Here is a 22120-nt window from a genome sequence, read left to right as displayed (position 1 = left end):
CCAATTTACTAAGTTCATTTTTGTACTGTACAGTACACATAATTAAGTTTTATTATAAATCCGTATGAACGTTACAACATAAGAGAAATTTTCTAAAATCTTTAGTTAATTTAGATAGACTAACATTATAAAAACTTATTTATATTGGAATACAAATTACTTTGCATCTTATTACCTTTTCAGCAATCCTTCTTCTCAAAATTTTTGAATACTTGAACAACTTTTCAGTATTTATGTATGAAATTTACTTAATAAATATATCTAAATAAACAAATCTATTAATTTATAGAACTACAGCGGCATTACATCGTGTAAAGATTATACATTAATAAAATTTTAATTAAACATTAATTTCAGACCGTTAAACTTATACAAATAAATAGATAAATAAAAATCAAACATATAGTTTTAATAAAACAAGAAAACGAACTAAACTCATTTGTATGCTGTATTTTTTTTATACATTATTTAATACTTTTTAAAATTGTACGTAGGTTTTCTAGTATGCGAAGACAGTACAGTACATTCGAGTTATAAATAAAGTTACAATGGATACAATAAAACATTGATCAATTATTAATTTACACTTCGACAAAAGATAATCAAAGTTTCTAAGATGATAATTTAAGAATAATGTAGGCCTCTAACCGCTAGAAAAATTATGAAAATAAAAGGAAAGTATGTATTATTTTAGGGAAAAAAATATTTTAGAAAAGTTCTAGGACAAAATAAAAACTATAATCGAAAAACTAGGTGCATGTACTGTACCTAAAATATACTTTATTACATTGTATACTCTAATGGAAATGATCTATATTTTGAAGAATAATTGTTTAAGAAACTGAGTATATAAAACAAAACGTTTCTTTAGCAATTGGAATAGAGATAAATATGCATTGTTCTATTATTTCTCATATATAGGTCTATATATAAAAATTAATATGTTTTTCACGCTTAGTTTGGCACGTATAGCTACTTTTTCGTATTTAAAAGATCTATAATATAAATTTAAAAAGCTATGTATAAGATAAACTACATATCATACTTCAAAAAGCAAATAAAGCATGTTATAGAACGTAAACTTTTTACATTTCTAACCGAAATACATTTGAATTGCGATCAAATCAGTGTAACTCCGTTTTAATAGCAAAAAACATGTTCAAAAGAGCAAAATATCCGCAAGTAGCGCAAGCAAACAATTTAATGTCAGCCAGTAATTGCTAACTCACGTCCAATGGAAATTACAGAAATTTTCTGAATGTTCTCTTATCCATTAATGGACAGGCGAAGTAGTGTTAGTCTAATTGTATCCTCTTAAATCGACGATAACTTTCTGCCAAGTAATTCCCGTCAGTCACGTTAGACGTGTGAACTTTGACCTCCGTCGAATAAGATGTCAGCTAATGACCCAACTCGGTTAAGAATCCGTATTTGGTTCAATAATTAATTTAGTATGTTCATTTATCTATTTTCTACTTTCTTTCCGACTTTCACACTATATCCTTCTGATCACAAGATAACTCGGAAATGCTTTAAAGAACTTTTATTTAAACAGATTCTGTAATTAAGAACATTGGCCTATCATTAAAATTTTTATGTTATAAATTAAGGTATCCGCTTTAAAATTAGTCCAACACCATTTACATGACGAATTAATGAACCCGCATCAATAAATTTGGAACAAATATTATTGGTCGATTTTAAATTAATTAGGAATTAAATCCTTTTTATTTCGTGTTTAAATATTCATGAATTTCAGTTGATATTTAAAGTTTAGAATATTCTATTTTACAGTAGGCTACTTGAACTTCTCGAAACAGTAAACTTTACTTATAAAAATTGATGTAGGCCTATATCTAAGCCTAAATTTTGGTATATAAATACAAACGAATATATAAATATTTTGTTAATAATAAAATGAAATTATATAAGATAGGATAAATTTATAACTCGTATTTAGCAGCGGATCCAGAAAAACCAAAAGGGGCTAACCTAAAATAATAAATATCTGAATAAATACTCTATCTTTTATTAATATGTTTTACAAATTTTGTAATCAAAAGTACGATAACATTAGTAACAAATAGTAACAAATGGTTAAGCTTGTTTAATTTAATGCCCAAGATTTCATTTAAACAGAAAACCTTAAACAAAATATAAATAATTTTCGGCATAAATTTTAAAATAAAATTACAGAATCTTTGTAATTTATTCATTATAAATAAATTTGATATTGCCTTTTTACTGATATAACACATTTAAAACATTAATTAAAAAGTATCACTTTTTCAAATAATGAAATCATCTATAAACATTTTTATTTTAATTTTAATCCATAATAATTTTAAAGTGCTTTATTTAAATTTTGATAAATGCATTTAAAAAATGTATCAATATTTTTAAATGTTAAAAACTTATTATATAATTTCATGTTACATAAAGGATTAAAGAAATTTTCAGTGGGATAAACATCAAATCATTCATAATTATTCTTTGTATAGCACGTTAAATATAGTTGTAAAATTATCTCAGAAATAGCATTTATGTGTACTTAAAAACCGTAATTTAATATAATTATAATTATAAAACTATTTTAAATATGTTATATCTGACTATTCACAGTTAAATTCTCGGTTTTTTATTAAAAAGGAGAGATATTCTAATTTGAATTTCAGGCATTTTAAAAATGCTTGTTTTACTTTAAAAATGATTGATTTTGAATATTATTAACAACGTAAATATTAAAGTTGTAATAAATGCGATTTAAACAATTTATTTTTTTTATTTTTAACAGAATTTTTCATTTTTACTAAGATTTTATTTAGGTTTATTTTCAATTAAAAATTTGAAACCAAAAATAATAAAATTTTTAAAAATACATTTTATCCAATTCTCTAATAAAGTATTTATAATTTTTGTAATTCACGTTATAAAATTATTGTATTTTATATTATGTATAAAATATTTTATATCAAATAAAATGTATTTAAATTCTCTTATGTTTCTTTAAACAATTTTAAGTACATCTAAATTATGATTCTAAATTTAATTAAACCAATTATTTTACACACAGCGCAATAATAATACAAACACAAAGATGTAATCAATCTATATTTCAAAAATCATCATTTTTAAAATAAATTTATACGCAAAATCATATTAATTATACTATTGATGTTACTTTTTATCATATTTACTGTTATGATATATTGTTATGTTACGTTAATGTTATAAAAATTTCTTTTTTTCATTTAATTTATTCATAAAATTATTAATTAAGATTCCAGAATTTCTTAAATTAGTATTTTAAAAGAAAATATAAAGAAAATACAAGTCTAAATCATCATTTTAATAAGAAAATTTAGCCAACATATCATCATATAGTTTGCTTTTTAGATAAGCTTTATAATGTAACACAGCCATTATGTTGCGATCACCTGCATTTTCCTTGGTTATATATACTCTATATTTTAAAAATTGAACAATAAATAAAATAGCAAAAGTAAATTATGTCCGAACATATTAAATTGTTTTTAATTTCATCAATAAATCGCTTTTTTTATTTAAATTATTGAACAAATTTGTTTACCGGTTATGAGTAAGCTTAGATAATAAAGGAGTATAAAAACCATCGTTTTAATAATTTGAAGCAAATACGAGAAAGAAGAATATTTCATTTTTCTTCGAATTTATTAGATCTGAAGCGCAGTTTTTCATATTAATACTTATGTTAGTTGATAATTTCCAATTAAAATATTTCATTTTTATTTAATACAAACTAACAGTTGAGCAGGCGATCAAACTGAAGATAGTATTAAGCTTCTGTAAGGTATAATTAAAATATGGATGTAGACAATACCAAATTATAAAAGGATTCTTCTAGCCATTGTAGATACGTCAGAGAGATATTCAGACTTTCTCTCCTTGAATTGGGTGTTGTTGCTTTGTCCCGTAAGTCCGATGAACGAGATTAGTTAGGTTAGCTACAGAAAGGTCGAAGGGAACTCGAAAACCGCAACAAAAGCAAAGACGTCACTATTTGTCATCTATGAATATATACAGTACTTCAATATGCGATCTGATAAGAGATGAGTTGCGCTTTTTTATATTTATGCTTTAGTGATTCTTCATTTAAGATATAAATAGCATTCATTCGACTATTCACGTCACTTGTCATATCAATCATTCACTTAGTATACCCATGTTTTTTCTTAATAATACTTTTTATCTACACTGACTATTACAGAAAAGAAGAATTAGAAGAAAGTATAATACTCTTCATACAATATGCATACAATAGAATCTTTCGAAATGTTTGAATTGCCAACCATTAATTAATTAATTTCGGGCCAAGTATAGAAGAAAAGAGAGTTTAAAAGGGATGTAAAGAAGTATAAACCGTTATGTAGAGTAATAATTTGCTGCGAGGAGGTTCCTAGCTTGCCAAATCCCATTACCACACGGTGGCCACCCATCCCATTGTATGTTCGGCGGTGGTTCTGATTACATAGCGATGTCTCACTCCTACCTTTGTAGGAGGTTGGGGGAGGGCGTTCACGGTCGATAAGGACACGAGTTTTTTAAACAGAATCTAGACGCGAAGTATCGAGTTTCAAAGTTTGAAAGGATTCTGAAAAAGGATGAAGGTCATGGAGATGGTATTTCTGATTTGTTTCTATTCCATTCCAAAATTTTTAGATGCCATCGTGTAATAAGATGGTGGTATAGTCAATATGACAAAATTTTTCCTCTTTCTTTCTTCTTCTTCTGTGTATATATAACCTATATGTAGCGCATATCTTCTTTTATTTAATTTTTTAAAATTCCTAAATTATAAATTTGAGTTACAATTTAGGAATGACTACACCTTTTAAGTTTCCATTTCCTAAACTTTCTAACATTAAAGTTGTAAGAATGAATCAATAGATTAGTGAATATTTAGTATTTATGACAATTTGAGATTACTTATATTTAAATATTTTAATCAAACAAATATCATCTTTTGAACACCGTTAAATACTGCATGCATTTGACACTATAGATTCAATAAATTTTGCTGTAAGCTTAAATTACAAAGCAATCTCCAAATAATTATTTATAGGCCTATAGCTAGTTGAAGAAAAGCAAACTATAACTCACTGAATATTGAAAATAAAATGTTTATTTAATATTTTTATAAGTGTAATCCTAATTATACTCTGAAGGATTAAAAACCCAGAATTTGTCTTTATATACATCCACAAGAGCCGAATTATCGGGCTAGAGTTGGCTATAATAAATAAATAATTAATAAGACAATTATTTATTATAGCCAACTCTAGCCCGATAATTCGGCTCTTGTGGATGTATAGCTTTGTAACGGGTTAGTCGTTATTTATTTATATTTGTCTTTATATTTAAAATATATATATATATATATATTATAGAACTACACACTGAAGTACAATATAACGTTAGTTGAATAACATAATTTATCAAAATGACAATTTTTGAATACATGATTGCAATAATTTCTTTCCTTTATAATAAGAATTCTTTTTAAATATTATTTTGTGTTCTCATAAAAATAAATTTAAAAGTGAAAAAATTTGGAACAAGTGATTTAGTTGATAGATAAATAAACTGTATAAGATTTGTTGTATTATTTAAATCAAGCTATAGTTTAAAGTCAATTTAATACATTCGTTAGTTTAAAATCTAGCTTTGTATATTTTTTATCTTCATAAAAACATTTTTAGAAATAGTTTAAAAATCTCAATTTATTTAAAAAATGAATATATTATAATAAATATAACAATTAAACCGACATCTTTATTTTATAATTTCTATATGGTATAGTTCAATGTGTTCTACAACTTATAAGTTTAGAGGATTAAATTTACTGTACAGTACATGTATATATGTTTAAAATAGCTTTCTTTTATAAATTACTTGTACGTAACTTAATTTTGAAATATTTATTTATTTTTTGTTGTAAAAATCGAAAAATGTTGTTTACTTCCTTTATTTAAATACGAAATCTTCAATCTCTTCGTAATCTAACACTAGTAATTCCTCATTTATACAAATTCATATGAATAAACTATAGCGCACAAAATATATAAAATGAGAAAATAATTTTGTGATAAATATCAAAATTACTTTCAATAAACATTTCATATAAATACATACTTTAGATATCGGTAGGTTTCATTCATACGTCGAAAAGTGGTTAATTCCAATTAAGCCCGAGGCATAAAAGTGCGTACAAAGTGGAACAGCCATTATCTAATGGATTGATCTTAATTACTGTGTTAACCAACTATTACGCTGTCTTTTTTTTCCCCGAGGCAGCATTTTACCTTCTACTATACTTTAATCATGCTTAACGGTATAACGTAATTAGACAAACTTGTCATTTAACGACTTTCGGAAGGTCAAAGAGTTCGGGAATTTTATATTATGTTTAATGAAAAGATAATTTTGAAAAGCGCCAAAGCATAACTATAGATTTAAATGAAAATAATCATTATTTTAAAATATTCCATTTACATTTACAATCTTTAGAACATAAGTAATGAAATAGGTTCAAGTCATGACTTTTTACAATTTATATAGGCCTATACAATTCATATGCCAAATGTATACACAAATATTTCCAATATTTTAAAGTTTTGAATATATTTCTCTGAATAAAAAATAATAAATAACATTAATTATAATATTATATCGCTAAAAAATTAATCGTTTCTTTTAGATCACTACTTAACTAACCTGTTATTATGAGTATAAGAACCGTATTATTTTTTTTATTTACAAATATAATTATTGTATAAAATAAGTCTAATATATCATCGGTAAGACATATGTTCATATTTCAAATAAGTACTGTATTGCAATTAATAAATTTGAATTATGTGACCAGCTTAGATAATGTCCGAGCTGGTCGCATAATCCGAAAATACAGTAGAGCATCAATTATCCGACTTAATTGGGGACTGGGGTTGGTCGGATAACTAAAAAGTCGGATAACCGAAAAGTATGAAAAAATACATTATTAGTATAGTGTATTAGGCCTAGGTTTAAATACTAGCCTCCCTTTCATGGTCGAGTCAGTGCTGCCAGCTAAAACATGCAAAAATTTAACAAAAATAATATTAAAGTAGCCAAGACGTAACCAAATATTGTAGCGCCACATCACTAGCGAACATTTGAATTTGCCGACTAGAACGCGGTCGGTTAACCGATAATTCGGTTGATTGGGAGTCGGATAATCGATGCTCTACTGTATAGCCTAAACATTTTTAACATAATTGTAAATTATCATTCGTTTGTTTATTCTTCAATATATTTGTTTTTTATGTTTATTTATGCATTTGAAAATTGCTAATCGTGAAATATATTAATTATCTGAAATAAGTTTTGTATTTAATTACATCAATATTTACAGAAAATTAAACTTCTAAAAGGATATTAAATCTTTCCATTACAATTTGTTGTTTTCTGTAATCGAAACTTCAATGTAATTTAAATATTAAAAAGTTTTTAAATTTTAAGTATTAAATATATATCAAAATATTATCCTATATTTAAATATTTTTACTTCAAAAATTTTAGTTGTTAACACTTATTTATACTCGTACTAGAATATTTATTGAAGGAACTGATTAAATTTTAATTAAGCATCTTTTAATAGTATTAAGGTAGTAGCTTAATAATTTTAAGAGATATTGAATCTTATTAAAAAATTATATATACTGTATAAAAAATTAAAAAGGAATATAAGATAGCATTTTGTATAAAAATTAGTTAAATGTTAACAATTTTTTTATCTGTAACTGAAATTTAAATTCATTTAAAAAGTATTTAATATCAAATTTTCCCACAGAGTGATTACTTTTATTTTCGTATACAAATTTTTATATAAGATAGTTTTAGGGTAGGTATTAAAATGCTTTAGTTTTTTTTGTAATCATAAATTTAATTTTTTACCGATTTTTATATGGGATAATTAAAACACTATACAAATATTAATTATACAAAATTTGCTGCTATATTCTACATTATCAGATATTTATGTTTGATGTAACGTTGAAAGTGTATGGAACTTCGGGATTTGTTTCTTACTTATTGATGACATACGTTAATGTAACGAAATAACATATATTCATGTGACTCTTGCAGATAACAAACTATGATGATTTTCAAGAATGGGCAGACGGTCATTGCAGGTTCGTTTATCGGCCGGATTGCGAAGAAGCCAGAAGACACGCTAGTGGTTGGGCTATGAGAAACACTAACAATCACAACGTACACATTTTGAAAAAATCTTGTTTGGGGGTCTTGGTTTGCACTCTAGGATGCACTTTGGACAACGGCGATAAAATTCATCTAAGACCTGCTATCTGTGATAAAGCGAGAAAAAAACAACAAGGTAGTCATAATAAAATAGGAGAAGCCAACTTTGTGAAACGTTATATCTGTTTAATGCCTAATAGTTTTTTTTAATGAGTTATTTATATAATAAGTTTAATGTTTAATTTGTTAGTGTGTTCATGAATGAAATTAGTGTTTGAGGTTTTTAGCTCTTAATTTATATGTAGTTTTTATATTATTTTACTACTAAAAATTTTTAAACAACGTTTTAAAGTTTGATAGATTAAATTAAATTTTTAATTTAGAATTTTCATAGTGACGAAAATAATCAGTTTTTAAATTAAATTTATTAGTTTAGTTATAGGTTATATTAGCAGTTTAAAATTCTTTTTTCAAAGTTTAATATAAAAATAATATTTTTATTAAGTTAAACATCTAAATAGATATATAACTGTATTTAATTCATAAATATTATTAGTCTACTTTTAATATAAATATGATTTTTATATAGAGAATTATACTATTAAATTATTTATGAAAATATTATTTAATTTATAACTCACTCTCCCGAATATTAGATAATTTTATATGAAAAAAATAATAAATTGAAAAAGTTTCTAGATTCTGTTAAATCGTTCTTTACATTGAAATTTTAAGTTTAAAATCAATTAATTATCTATTAGAAAGAACACAAATCTTTGTATGGTGTATAGGAAAACCTTGTCCGAACAGGAAGTGTCCCGGACGTTTGGAAGTATTATCATGTCGTGGGCATTGCGGCTATCCTGTAACTCACTTCTGGAGACATACGGATTACGCCATCTTTTTTCAAGCAAAAGGTATTCACGATCACCCTCATCCTGAGCCAAAAGCAACTGCAGAAGCTCGTCGCTCTTTACACTCTTCTGGAAAGAGATCAAGACCGGATACATCTCACCTACAAGAACAGTCGATGGCCATCCAGTTAGGAATGAACGAACAGGTAATATAGCTTAATATTCATTGAGTTATCATGATTCAACAACTAATCATTTTGATGATCTTAATACATTTATAATTAAATCTTCTCGTTAGTCACTTGTATTATACAACTGACAAATAATATTCGATCTTATAATTATCGCATTCGTGAAGTCGACGCCTTAAAGGTGCATGTTTCCTTCTCACATTTCTTCATTATGATAATAAAAGCCCATTTACAGGATAATTTGGGGAATGTATATACCCCGAAAGGTAAGAAAATCTTTGTGTAGTTTGAGTTGCCATTCGTTTAAACGAGCCTAGAGGCAAAAATCTGACGTCAAGTGGAAGTGGGCAATCATTTAGTCGATCGTTGCTAAAGAATTAGACGATTAGCAAGATTTTATAGGGTGGGAGAGTTCGTAAAGAGTCTAGTTATTGTTCTTCGTTTTGGTCTTTATTATGATTGTCAACTCGGTTAATAATACTTCCAATGATAATTAAAGGACTGTTTTTGCTGAATACTCTACTCTATGTAATCTCTTTTTTGCTCACAGCCAAAACCATTATCGTTCCGGTTTTGATCTTTCCTTAGTGTTTAACGCTTTTAGATAGTTAAATATAGACTTGTAAGATTACCTACTATCGAGATAGTTTCTAACAAACTTGTACAGTACATTTAATACTTGAAACAAGATAATTTAAGAAATTATGAAAATAAATCGAATTATTTTATTCTTGATGTTCAAAAAACATCCTTTTTAATATCGAGTCTGTCTTCCTTTTACGAACTTTCAACTAAGTTTGTTTAGTAATTTAATACTTAATGCATTTTATAATGAAGATATTTTACATTTATTATTAATAATAGACTATTTTGTTCATCTATAAGTATAAAATTTTATTTAGAAAATTTATAAGAAAGTTTTACGCTATAAAAATTTTGCAGGGTAATTGTAACTGTTTATCAATTTTAGAAATAAATAAAATTTACTTTTTTGAAACTAATGATTTAATAATAGCATAAATAAGAACAAATTATTATTTCAAATAATTAAATGATTTATTAATTAACGATGTAATTTAAATTAATATTATATATTAATATTCATTTAATATATAATTTATGTATTTAATATAGGCTCTATACATTGATAATAATAATACAGTATACAGTTCGATAAATTTGTGAATATTATAAATTTGGAATTAATATCTGAATTAAAATTAAGACACGCTTTAATAAATTTGACTTATTTCTTCTATATAATCTTTTTTATTATTTTAATTTTAATTATTAAATATTTTCAGAATTGCTTTTTACTTAATAAATATGTTAAATGACATTTAGATAAACTAAAAGTTTCATGAAAACATTTTATGGAAATTCTGTATTTAATTTTATTCAAAATAAAATAAATAATTAATTAATTCTTCGTGCATATCATTGGCGATTGGTTTTTAACTTATAGTTTAAAATTAATAGAAACACATTAATACAATCAGATTTATTGTAACGAAAAAAATTTTATTCAAGCAGAATATATTATCAATAATAGATATATAAAAATTGCAAAGTAATTGCTGATTAAATCATTTTCAAATATTCATGCAAAAACAAATTATAGTTAAAATCGACATCGCATAAATAAATTAATAAATTTCAAATTTTCAAATAAATTTCCAATTTTTAATTTAAAAAATTTTCATTTCTAATTTTTATCGTTATTTATATTCTGTGTTGTTACAAATCGAATTAACGAATTTTACTGTTATAAAAGTGTATTTCATTTCTGTATCTTGAAAATTTTTAGTACAATTTTAGATTTTTATTTAAAAAATAATAAGTTTAATATAGTAAAATGATCAAATAATTTATCACGTAATTTTATAAATTTATAAACTTACTCGTTATTTTACAAAAATTTTATTGCCGAAATTTTACCTTGAAAACATAGATCTGATTTAAGAATTTTACTTTCGAAAAATGAGATTTGAGGTAAAGGAGTCGGCCTATTTTAAATCCAAACAAGAAACAGTTTCAACGTTCTGTCTAACATGATGTTGATCTAGGAAAGAAGAAAAAAAATCTACACGTGATTTTTCACATCCAGATCGCGCCGCTTGCTACACCTAATCTTCACGTTTCCGTCACTCCGTCAACCTTCACCCTGTAATTACGTCGCCATCTTATTTCTCTTACTTTCTGGAAGGCATATTTAAGAACCGATTAGAGGCAAAGTATTGCCTTAAAGCAGTGGCACAACCAGGCGTAGTTTAGATTCTGACAGGACACGTTTAATGAAACACAACCCTGTGATTTCCAAATGTTAAAGCAAACACAATTACAAACGATCTCACGATATTCAAAGCCTATAATGCTCTCAATTTTTACACCGAGGAGGAGGTTTTTCGACAATCATTTGTCTGTTTGTCGTGATTTGTAAAGTCGATTGCGATGCCCTTTCCAGGTGTTGTAGGCTACTACTCGGGTGATAGATTTCCTGATGCTCTGCTGCTTCATTATAACAACAAAGAGAGGAAAAAAAAGAAAAGAGAGGAAACTCTTTGAAATAAGCTGAAATATATATAAATCATATGCTGAGATTTAGGCTAATTATAAAATTATTTTTTAAGCATTAGTGATTTTCCAATACCGATAGTTAAATATAGAACGGCTTTACTTCAATATATTATTTATTTTATACTCTGAAATATGTACCTTTAAATTTTAATATAAATTTGATTTTTAACTGAAGAATCATTTTAATACGTATTTTAATTATAAAATTGTAAAAAGTTCTGTAAATATATTAAAATACGTTGTATATTTGTGGATTTATACTTAAAATTTTAATGTATATTCATTTATTTTTATAAACTGATAATTATAAAATGGCAAAAACATAAAATAGAGTTCAAAGAGTTTAATTATTGATATTTTTTTAATTAATCAAATTAATTTTGATGTATGAATTAAATTAATATTTAAACATTTAAATTTAAAAAAATTCAAATTTAATAAAATTTTCATTTTATAAAAATTCTTTATTATTAAACATAAAGGCCTATAATCAGAAAATAAAATTATAAAGTAAATAATTCACAGTTTTGTCTAATATTTACGATTAACTTCTAAGTTCTTGTTTATTTTTAATTTTACGTATCTGTTACATTTTTAGTAAATTATTTATTTAATTTTTTAACATTTTTATTTAATTCTATGATTTACTATCGTACATTTAAAAACCTATAGTATAACTATCATAAAAATGTCCATAAAATTTTTGTTCAAATAAATCATTATAATAAAATCGATTATATTAATTCGAAAAGAGGATAGTACATTTAAGAAAAGAAATTCGATTACTAGAGGAAGGAAGAAAGTTGAAAGTTGTGGTCTGACATACGAACGATTCCCACGGTGTCATTTTACGCTGAGTAAATCACATTTCGAGATAGGTAAACAAATTCTATCTAATTACTCGGACTGTCGATGATTCGAAAACGATTTGATACAACTGTCAAGTCAATTCGTGGGGAACGGCAGAAGGAACAAAGTAAGCAAATATACCTCCTAAACAGATTCCTTTTCGATTCTGTTATTCGAGGTTCGATTAACGAAAAGAGAATTTCTCGCTTTACATCCGATATTGATATAAACTTTGAATTATATTTTATATTTCAGCGGGTACTAAGATCTACTATCAAGCATTTATTATACAAAACATCTTTGCATGAATAAATAATTCTTTTTATTACTTTCTTATAGAATATTAGCACGAGAAGAGAGAGGAAGCTGATAGATGCGGAGTTGTTTTTCGCTCAAACAGATTGGAGCCTTTGTAAGGAATCTAATGACTATTCAATGAAAGTTGCCAGGACGGAACACATTCCTGTTCCACCCCCAAGACGAAATGGTAAATAATTTGAAAATATTCTGTTTCTCTAATCATTTATATTATTATTTATAATTAAAATATACGTAAAAACCACGATTTGATATAGGCCTGAATATAATGCATTAACTTTCAATAGGATTTTTAAAAAATTGTTGTGAACATAAATAGTTCTTTATGATATCGATCTAAGAAATGCATTCTATTAAAATTTCAGAGTAAAAAATACAGTTTTGATGACAACGGTTGTTGAAGAAAAATAGATGAACATATGTTTCTGCTTGATTGGAAATTAATTGTAAAGCTATTTATTCCTAGCCCAAAGAAAGTAAAGATGATCCAACAAATCAAATATTTATATTCTCATCAGATCAAAAGATTCACAACAGCATCAGAAATCCTTTAACTTTCTCATGTTTTTGGCTTATTTACAAAGTATATAACTAGAACTATTTACGTTTCATTTCTACAGTTTCATATATAACAAATTTCCAAATTATTTTTGTAAATTTATAAATTAATTCAATTTTTTCCGGTTTTAGATTATAGCATTTTATTTCATTTAATGTATATATTAAATTCATCGATATAGGTCAGAAGAGAATAATTTCAATAAAGACTCAAATTAGATTTATGTTCAAAAAATAAGAATAATATAGTATGAAGTAATACAGGAAACAATATTCTGTTTAAAATAATATAACAAAACAGAAATTGATGTGCCCTAGTAATCCTTTATTAAGCCGATATTCTTCTTTCATAAACTTTATAAATAACAAAACTGATGATTGATTCTATAGATCGAAGAAATTAATACGTCTGAACGTCAAAGGAACTGAATATATTACTCTAATTAATTCTAAATAACATAATAGACACTTGTCATCAGTATATAGGATCTTTCCACTGCAAATAAAATAAATAGATGAACAGGTATTTTCAAATAGATCAGTAGTCGGCATTTTGAATATCTAATTGAATTTGTTATTGTTGAACAGATAATAATAATACGTTACCATTTAAATAGAAAAAATCCAGCAACGAGTTGCTCAACTTTCTCGGCAACATTTGCTGGCGCCATCTATTCTGATATTTTATTTTAAAAACTTTTTATATTTTTAATTACTATAAAATGGCAAAAAAACCTAATTTGAGAATATTGGGTTTTATAAAAAGTTTTAAATGCTAATAACGAGTAAAATCGCCATTACGTCCGATCCTACTGGAGATACACGCGACCTCCATTATCTCCCCATCACTTCGACCTTTAATCACCAAAATTTAATAGCATCAATCCCCTAATATACAAACCTCCTTGAAAATTTCAGCAATTTTCGACAAAAAGCACAGAAGTTATTAAGCTTTAAAGTGAACAAAATCGCGCCCCTCACACACACAGTAAGATTCATACATACAGAAAAAAACCCAAATTTTTCTTGCATTTCTCGACGTTTCAAGGTCCCTTAGCCCAAAAGTGCAAAAATCTTGGGGGACTTTTTTGACCGATCTCCATACTTTTCCTCTGTTACATGAAACAGTCGGGAAAGTAACTAAAACTAAGAACGTGACTAAAACAACATTAGTAGGGACAAATTAATTTTCACAAAGACTTCACGAATCGATTTCATGACAGATTTCACCATTGACGATTTCAAGTTCACGAATTCGCGAACGACAAGTAATAACGAAAGAAAGTTTTACATAACACGAGATATTATGCAGAATAGAAGCGAAGGATTTCACAAATTAAAGAAAACTTTTCAATAAAAATCTGAGACAAACTATTATCACGATTTCAATAATATTGTCATTACCCGGTTTCAAATTTTAGTTCTAATGTTTCGTTTGGCGCCTGAAAGGCAGGATGTGGTATACGATGACACTTTGTTTACTCTACCTATGACCCCTTTGAATACTTGTTACCCTTTTGTAACGTCTTATGTCTCTTCGATGAATAAACACGTATAAAAGTTTTATCCGTCTCCCCTTTTTGTCCTTGCTGGCTTAATTTATCCAACTGGGTGAACAAAATTCCCAACAGTATGTGCAATATAACGAATACACTATAAATTAGTTTAAAAAAAACTGTTTATTTTTGTGAAGTAAATAAATAATTTCATCGGTTATAGAATATAATAGAGGCAAGCCAGTATATGCTTTTTGTAGCATTTCTCTCATAGGAAGAGAAACGAGATTAGAAAATTAGAAATAGTGCTGAAACCGCGATAATAATTTGCCTTAGATTTATTAAAAAGTTTTCTTTAATTTGTGTAATCTGTCACCTGTATTCTGCATAATGTCACGTGTTTAGTGAAAAGTTTTGACTAACTTTTTTTTAATTATTGCACGTCGTTCGCGAAGTCGTGAACTTTTTTAATCATCAATCGTGAAGTTTGTGTATCGATTCGTGAAATCTTTGTGAGAATTAATTGCAAAGACCTAATATTTGAAAGGAATATTTTCCTTCGTGAAAACTTTTCTCTAAATGCTGAGAGTGTAAATTAAAAATAATGAATTAATTGTAAATGGACAGGTTTAACTTAAATATGTATTATTGTTAAAAATAATTTATTTTTTTTATTTCATTGTCAGTGGACTTTAATAAATATAATAAATCCAATAAAATAAGAAAATAAAATAATATTTTACTTTTGCAACGATTTTTGTAGCTGATTGTTATTTAAGATAAAATAGTAAAATGATAATAAACTTATTATAAAAGTAGACAAAAACAAACAAACAACACTAAACGAGTAAACTCAATAGAACACTTCATTTTATCAAATGATGAAACTAAGAAGTTCAACTAATAATCGGCTTCGCAATCATTTTCAGTTGTAAAATTATATTTTGACTACAATATAGTTATAAATTATAATTTAAATTATCTTACTTTATCTATCAATTGCTTTATTTATTTTATATTAGTAAATCTGATTTATGTACTGTAAGAATAATTCTAAACCATCAAATATTTACTTAAATAGATCCATGTATTGTTGATAAATATTATTATCCTTTATTTTTATAGTATGGTTTTAAAGCTTATATTACATGAATAATGATTGGTCCATTTGAAAAAAGTTATTAAATACTGCTTGATATGTTATCGATTTAAGCAGCTAGCACAGTTTATCAAAAATTCCTTTTTTAAAAGAAGGAATAATTTAAAATATTTTAAATATACGAGTTATAGCAGCAGCAAAGTATAATCATAATATTCATAAAAATGTTCTTAAATCAAAATTTATTCTTGTATATTTTTTAAATAAGTAGTAAAATCTCTCTTTCTAACATAATAATGTTACTACAAAGAAATAGTTATTAGCTATATGCAGTAATATAATTAAATATATATATATATATATATATATGATTTTTATATGTAAATATTGATAAATAGTAATGAAATGTGCCACTAATTGATTTTCGTTCTGATTTTAAGTTACTGTTAAGTTGTACAATTCAAAATTTATAAGTTAATTTTTTAGATTAAGAATTTGTTTATTATTCGTGAGATGTATTCAAAATCTTCAATCAGAAACAGAGGAAATGTTGAACTATTTAATATTCTATCAGACACGCAATAAATTAATTGTTAAAATGATTATGAACACTGTTAATTGACAATTGCAATGATAGCGAGTTTGGAGGATAAAGTCATTTGTTACTGGTTTTATTTAGTTTTCAGTTGTTTTTAATATCTTTTAAAATAATTTATACATTTTAAAAAATTCATATTGATTTTCCAATGAAGAAGCAGAAGATTAAATTATTACTAAATAAATATATAATAAAGACTTTTTGCAATAATTGAAACATACAGAACTTTTTTATATATGAATGAATTCATTTATGCCCTTTGCTGTCAAATTTATAATATGGAAACAAAGAAACAAATACAGTACTCTGTTATAAAATAAATTACATTTAACAAACCTTATCACATTTCTAGTGCATTTATTTCAAATCATTCTTATTGAAATATCGAGCTATTCAGCTTTAAACTACTATATTTTATAGTAATTACTCTAATCAACGAAATATGAAGCCAAAATTACTTAGAATTAGAAAAATTACCACTAGACAGATCAGTCTTCTAGTGATTAGTTGAAACTTACACTGTGGAATGATTGATAGAAAAAGGCTACACCGCACATGGACGATCTGTCAAGGAAGATGCCACAAGAGGACTTTTTACGAGAAAATTGTCCTTATTTAGGTGTTAGACAGGCGAAGAAAATCCGGAAAACTCCACTTGGCCAGATCATTGGTGAGACGCACGCGAGCACTAACTACCAGTGTTTAATGGTTTTATCCACTTGGCCACCAGTAAATTGTGAAATGAAATATAAAATATTTTACAAACTGCAACGCATGACTGGTAGGCCTATTATTTTATCATATATTAATGAAAGGTCAAATTAGAGAATATTTTCAGAATAAAATGTTTAAAAATTCTGATGAAAACAATAGATTTTTTTCAGAATCCTTCCGACCAGAGCGGTAGACTTACGCCATAATCGCTTCGGCCATCTGAACAATTATAACAATAGATTGTATATATATATAATTTTAAAGATTCTGTTTATTATGCGCAATTCATTTTGAAGAAAAGATATTTTTTATAAATTTATCATTATTCCGTTATGTTTTGCTGTTTGTATACCACAACACGACTCGCGGGCGATCTGCCGAGCAGATGCTTCTCTGGAGCACTTTCTATGAAAAAATATCCTCTATTTAGCTGTTATAACGTAAAGAAAATCCCGAAAACTCCACGTGGCCACCCGTTGGCGAAGCGCGAACCCGTGATCAATTAACTATCAATGTTCAGTGGTTCATTATGTTTTTTTATACTTGAAGTGCATTTATATTTTAAGTAATCTTTAATTTTAAGCAAAATAATGGTCTTTTAAATAGATATCCTGACCCCCGAATTTAGGAAATTAATTAAAATAAATTGGTATTTAATAAACATTATTAATAAACATTATTAATTATTAATATTAGTTAGAATTTATGCGATTTAGAGTATTTTAAACACATTTTAATTATGTTGGTTCGCATCATTGCAATGTTAAATCACTGTATATATTACAAATATTTATTGGGTATAATTGCCAAAGAGAAATCTTATTTTTCAAAATTATTAGTAGTTGTACTATTTATTAAAAATATATATAAATAAAAAATAAATGTTTAGGAATATATCATATTCACGTTTATCATGTTCACAATATTTATTACGTCATTACTGATGTGCCGTGTAATAGTCTTATGTAATGTTTTCGATAATAAGTACAGTACTCTTTAATTTGGTGAATAATATTGAATAAATTGACAGGATAAAGTGAGTAGATATTAATAGTATATAGTTTTCACATTGCATAATAACATACTTTGGTTTTTTTTTTCATTTCAAGCAACCACAAATATATTACTGTACTGAACCAAATCAAACAATACTGTGAAAATGACATAAATTACGCATAAACATAGATTCAGAAAAATATTTAAAAATCATTTTTGTGGCAAAAATTTCGCGCTAAAAATTAATTTAAAAATTCAGCAGTATATTCTTATCATAACTTATTAGATAACTCAGAACATTTGTTTTTGTAATTTTTGTATGTGATTTAACTTGTCATTTAGGGCCATTTTTATCGATTGTTTTTTGATTTTATTTATTTTTTTTTAACTACGCTGCATTTGGTAAATGAAGTCGGAAATTTTTTGTAGTGTAATATGGGGTAATATAAATATTCATTTTAAAAAATAACATAACATAAAAGATAACATTTTTTCTAGCAATAACATAGTTTTTTCATTGCGATTTTGACGTAAAGAAACAGTGATATTTTTAAAAATTCAAATATCACATTTTCTTACTTAACTTCAAAATTCGCGAGAAATTTGGACCAATATGGGGCAGTATAATTAATAATTCACGATACCTACTTTTGGGCCAGATTTCATCCCATTATCTGTTTGGGGCTGATTCACTATGCATATTCTGCCATGGCCTTTAATCTAATTTAATAAAAGAAGTCGACTTTTAGAGAATAAAAAGGTTTACTCTGACTTGTATTAAAAGAATTATCATCTTATAACGCTTTCTTTATTATAATTTATTATAGTTATATTAACTAATATATTATTTTCATATTTGTTCTATACTTATCAGAATTACTATTTTACAGGAGAAGTTCGCTGTTCCTGTCCACCATTCGAGTGTTTCTGTCACGAACAGAACATACCGTCTTCCAATAATCCATCTCTTACTTATAATCATTCAGATCATCCGAATATGGTGCCACATATGGAGGTTCAAAACGAAGCGGTATTTCAAACAATCGACAAAATGATGGATGAATCGCGTAGTTGCTGCAATACTAGAGAAAGACAGGAACCATATTCCGAAATAGAATTTTGCTACTCCAACAGTAATTTAGAAAACATGGATGTGATATATGAGCAGCATCACTCTCAAGAAGCTGTCAGTTCTGTTGATAGCTATGTGTCACCTTTGCAATACCAAGACGAATTGGAAGATTTCGACGTGTTTCATCCTTCGGACATATTAGCTCTCGACCAACCGATAAGAAGGCCCATTAACAATAACATTCCATGTTGGACTTCCGAACCCAGTGCCCTCGATGATTACGTTGTTACCTCGTTAGATGATCCGGAAGTTTCGCAAAGATTTTTTGCAGCCATAGACAGTTTGTTGCAAGATTATATCGAATATCCTATATCATCCGCAAGACGGAGAGAAGTATTTGTCCAGTCTTCCAATTCTTCCTGTTCCTCTACATCCACACTTCCGATGACGCCTTCCAATACTATAACCGACGACAGTAATATGAATTCCGAATTAACAACTTTACAGACTTCATTTGGAGAAACAACATATAATTCTGTTTTTTCCATAGCTTTTCAACCCGCAGTCGGAGATTCCATGAATAATTCCGAACATACAGTAGTGACGTCAGCATTACAGTTCTGACCAAAATCTATGTACAAATTTTGCTGTTTATCTTTTATTAATCGTTTAATAAATAGTTAATTTTACAAAGTAGAATGAAAATTCGTCCTTTATTTTATTTAAAAACCTCAAAGCTGAATTTTAACAGATATCTTAAAATAATTAATACGTAGCTTTTACATTGTAATTTTAAATTCTAGAACTAGGTGTAGGTATATAAGTTACATTATCATTAAAACAGATTATTAATGGGAACATAAGATCAAACTCTTTTTATTTTACTGTGTTTTAATATTTTTTACTTTAAATATTAAATTTATTTTATATAGACACGTGCTATTTGTAAATAATGTAGTCTATTTAATACAGTAGTTTTATATCAATATGCCTTAATTAATAAAGTTGATATGTAAAACAAACCGTTATTAGCAAAATTTAATGTCGTCGCTCATAAAACAATGGAGAAATAGAGAAATAGGCTATACTTTCGATGTATTTTGAATGTAGATTTACAGTAGTATCAATATTTTCCCAACAAATACTGTGTTGAAAAACAATATAACAGACAGACGTAAATAAATCAAAGTTTCAAGTGTAGATATTTGTTTATTCGCTTACTTAAATTCACTTCAAAAACCGAATGAATATCATTTCATAAAGTGGTCAGGTGTTTTATTTAATAATATCATTGTTATTATTACGAAACATACTAATATTTTTAAAGCAAATATTTTCATTAATTCTCTTATAAATCAACCTTTTTTTTTATCCGAACACATCTGAAATTTTATTCGATTGGTTGGAATAGTGCACGTTTTGACGTCATTCTATTGAATTTATTATTAGAATAATGACGTCATATTGACGTAAAAACGTATATTATCCGAACCAATCGAACAAATCTTTCGTTTTAGAAACAATCTTGCGCCATCTATCGATATAACCATAAAGTATTATTTGAAAAGATTTTGTATCTTTCAAATAATACTTTAAAAAAGTTGAAGGACAGTAATATCACTCTTCTTTTGAATTTGTAAGTTTTTAAACATTAAATCTACTTATGATTTACAATTCGGAAGAATGCGAAATTCATATTTAAACGTTCGGGCTATAAGAGTATATAATTACTAAGTAATTTGACAAGAGGTAGTCCATGCCGCCATCTCTTGTTAAATATCATAATTACAGTGATACATCGGTTTTCGTCGATAATCCGTCCGAAAACAATCGGCGAAATCCGAGGCAATTATTTCCATGTGAATCAATGTAAATCCAATTAATTCGTTCTAGACACTCCAAAATACATACCAAAACACATTTTATAGAAAATAAATATAGTGTTTAATATTAAAAACAATAAGAAATTAATATAAAATGAATATAAAAAGACTAATGTAAAGAATAAATGAGCATTGAACATGGCATTTCCCTGTGATAAAGCTAAAAGGAAAGAAAATGGAATTGGGCATATTTAACATCTCAGCATCAATCCAGTGAGATGCTGCTGGAAGTCGAGGTCCTAGAATATATTCTAGGACCTTGGCTGGAAGTGACGCAACGGCTGGTGTTTTCTGGAGAACACAAACGATGACTGCCGGGAATTCCGGGAGAGAAAAACAATAAAAATGGCGATTGATGATGACTTCCACGTTACGTTAAATTTATTTTTAAACTTATTTAATGAGAACAGCTTAATGAAAAATTAATATTCCCAAAAGAGAAATAAAGATGAAGATTTTTTAAATTTCCGTATTTGAGTTTAAATAATTAAATCAATCCTAAGATTACACTTTAACAACTAAAAAAAATTATGTGATGTCTTACGTAAATATACTAGTATATTAAAATGTTCTCTTAATGCTACTAACCGAATATTAATTTATTCAGGGTTTATTCATCAACAAAGAAATTAAATTCA

General features: G+C 26.5%; 1 protein-coding gene across 1 annotated transcript in view; it reads left to right on the top strand.

Annotated features, from left to right (window-relative positions):
• Window positions 1-20223, top strand: part of LOC136972647 (uncharacterized) — a 38422-nt gene extending 18199 nt beyond the window's left edge. Inside the window, exons 4-7 of the mRNA XM_067267248.1 lie at window positions 8164-8413; window positions 9069-9337; window positions 13088-13235; window positions 19418-20223. Of these exons, the coding sequence (XP_067123349.1) occupies window positions 8164-8413; window positions 9069-9337; window positions 13088-13235; window positions 19418-20223 (1473 nt within the window). The remainder of the gene's footprint in view (window positions 1-8163; window positions 8414-9068; window positions 9338-13087; window positions 13236-19417) is intronic.
• Window positions 20224-22120: the final 1897 nt, after the last annotated feature.

The sequence above is a fragment of the Centruroides vittatus genome, unplaced genomic scaffold, assembly GCF_030686945.1.
Source record: "Centruroides vittatus isolate TY-2023 unplaced genomic scaffold, ASM3068694v2 contig_299, whole genome shotgun sequence".
NCBI lineage: Eukaryota > Metazoa > Arthropoda > Arachnida > Scorpiones > Buthidae > Centruroides > Centruroides vittatus.
This window is presented reverse-complemented; position numbering and strand designations above follow the sequence as displayed.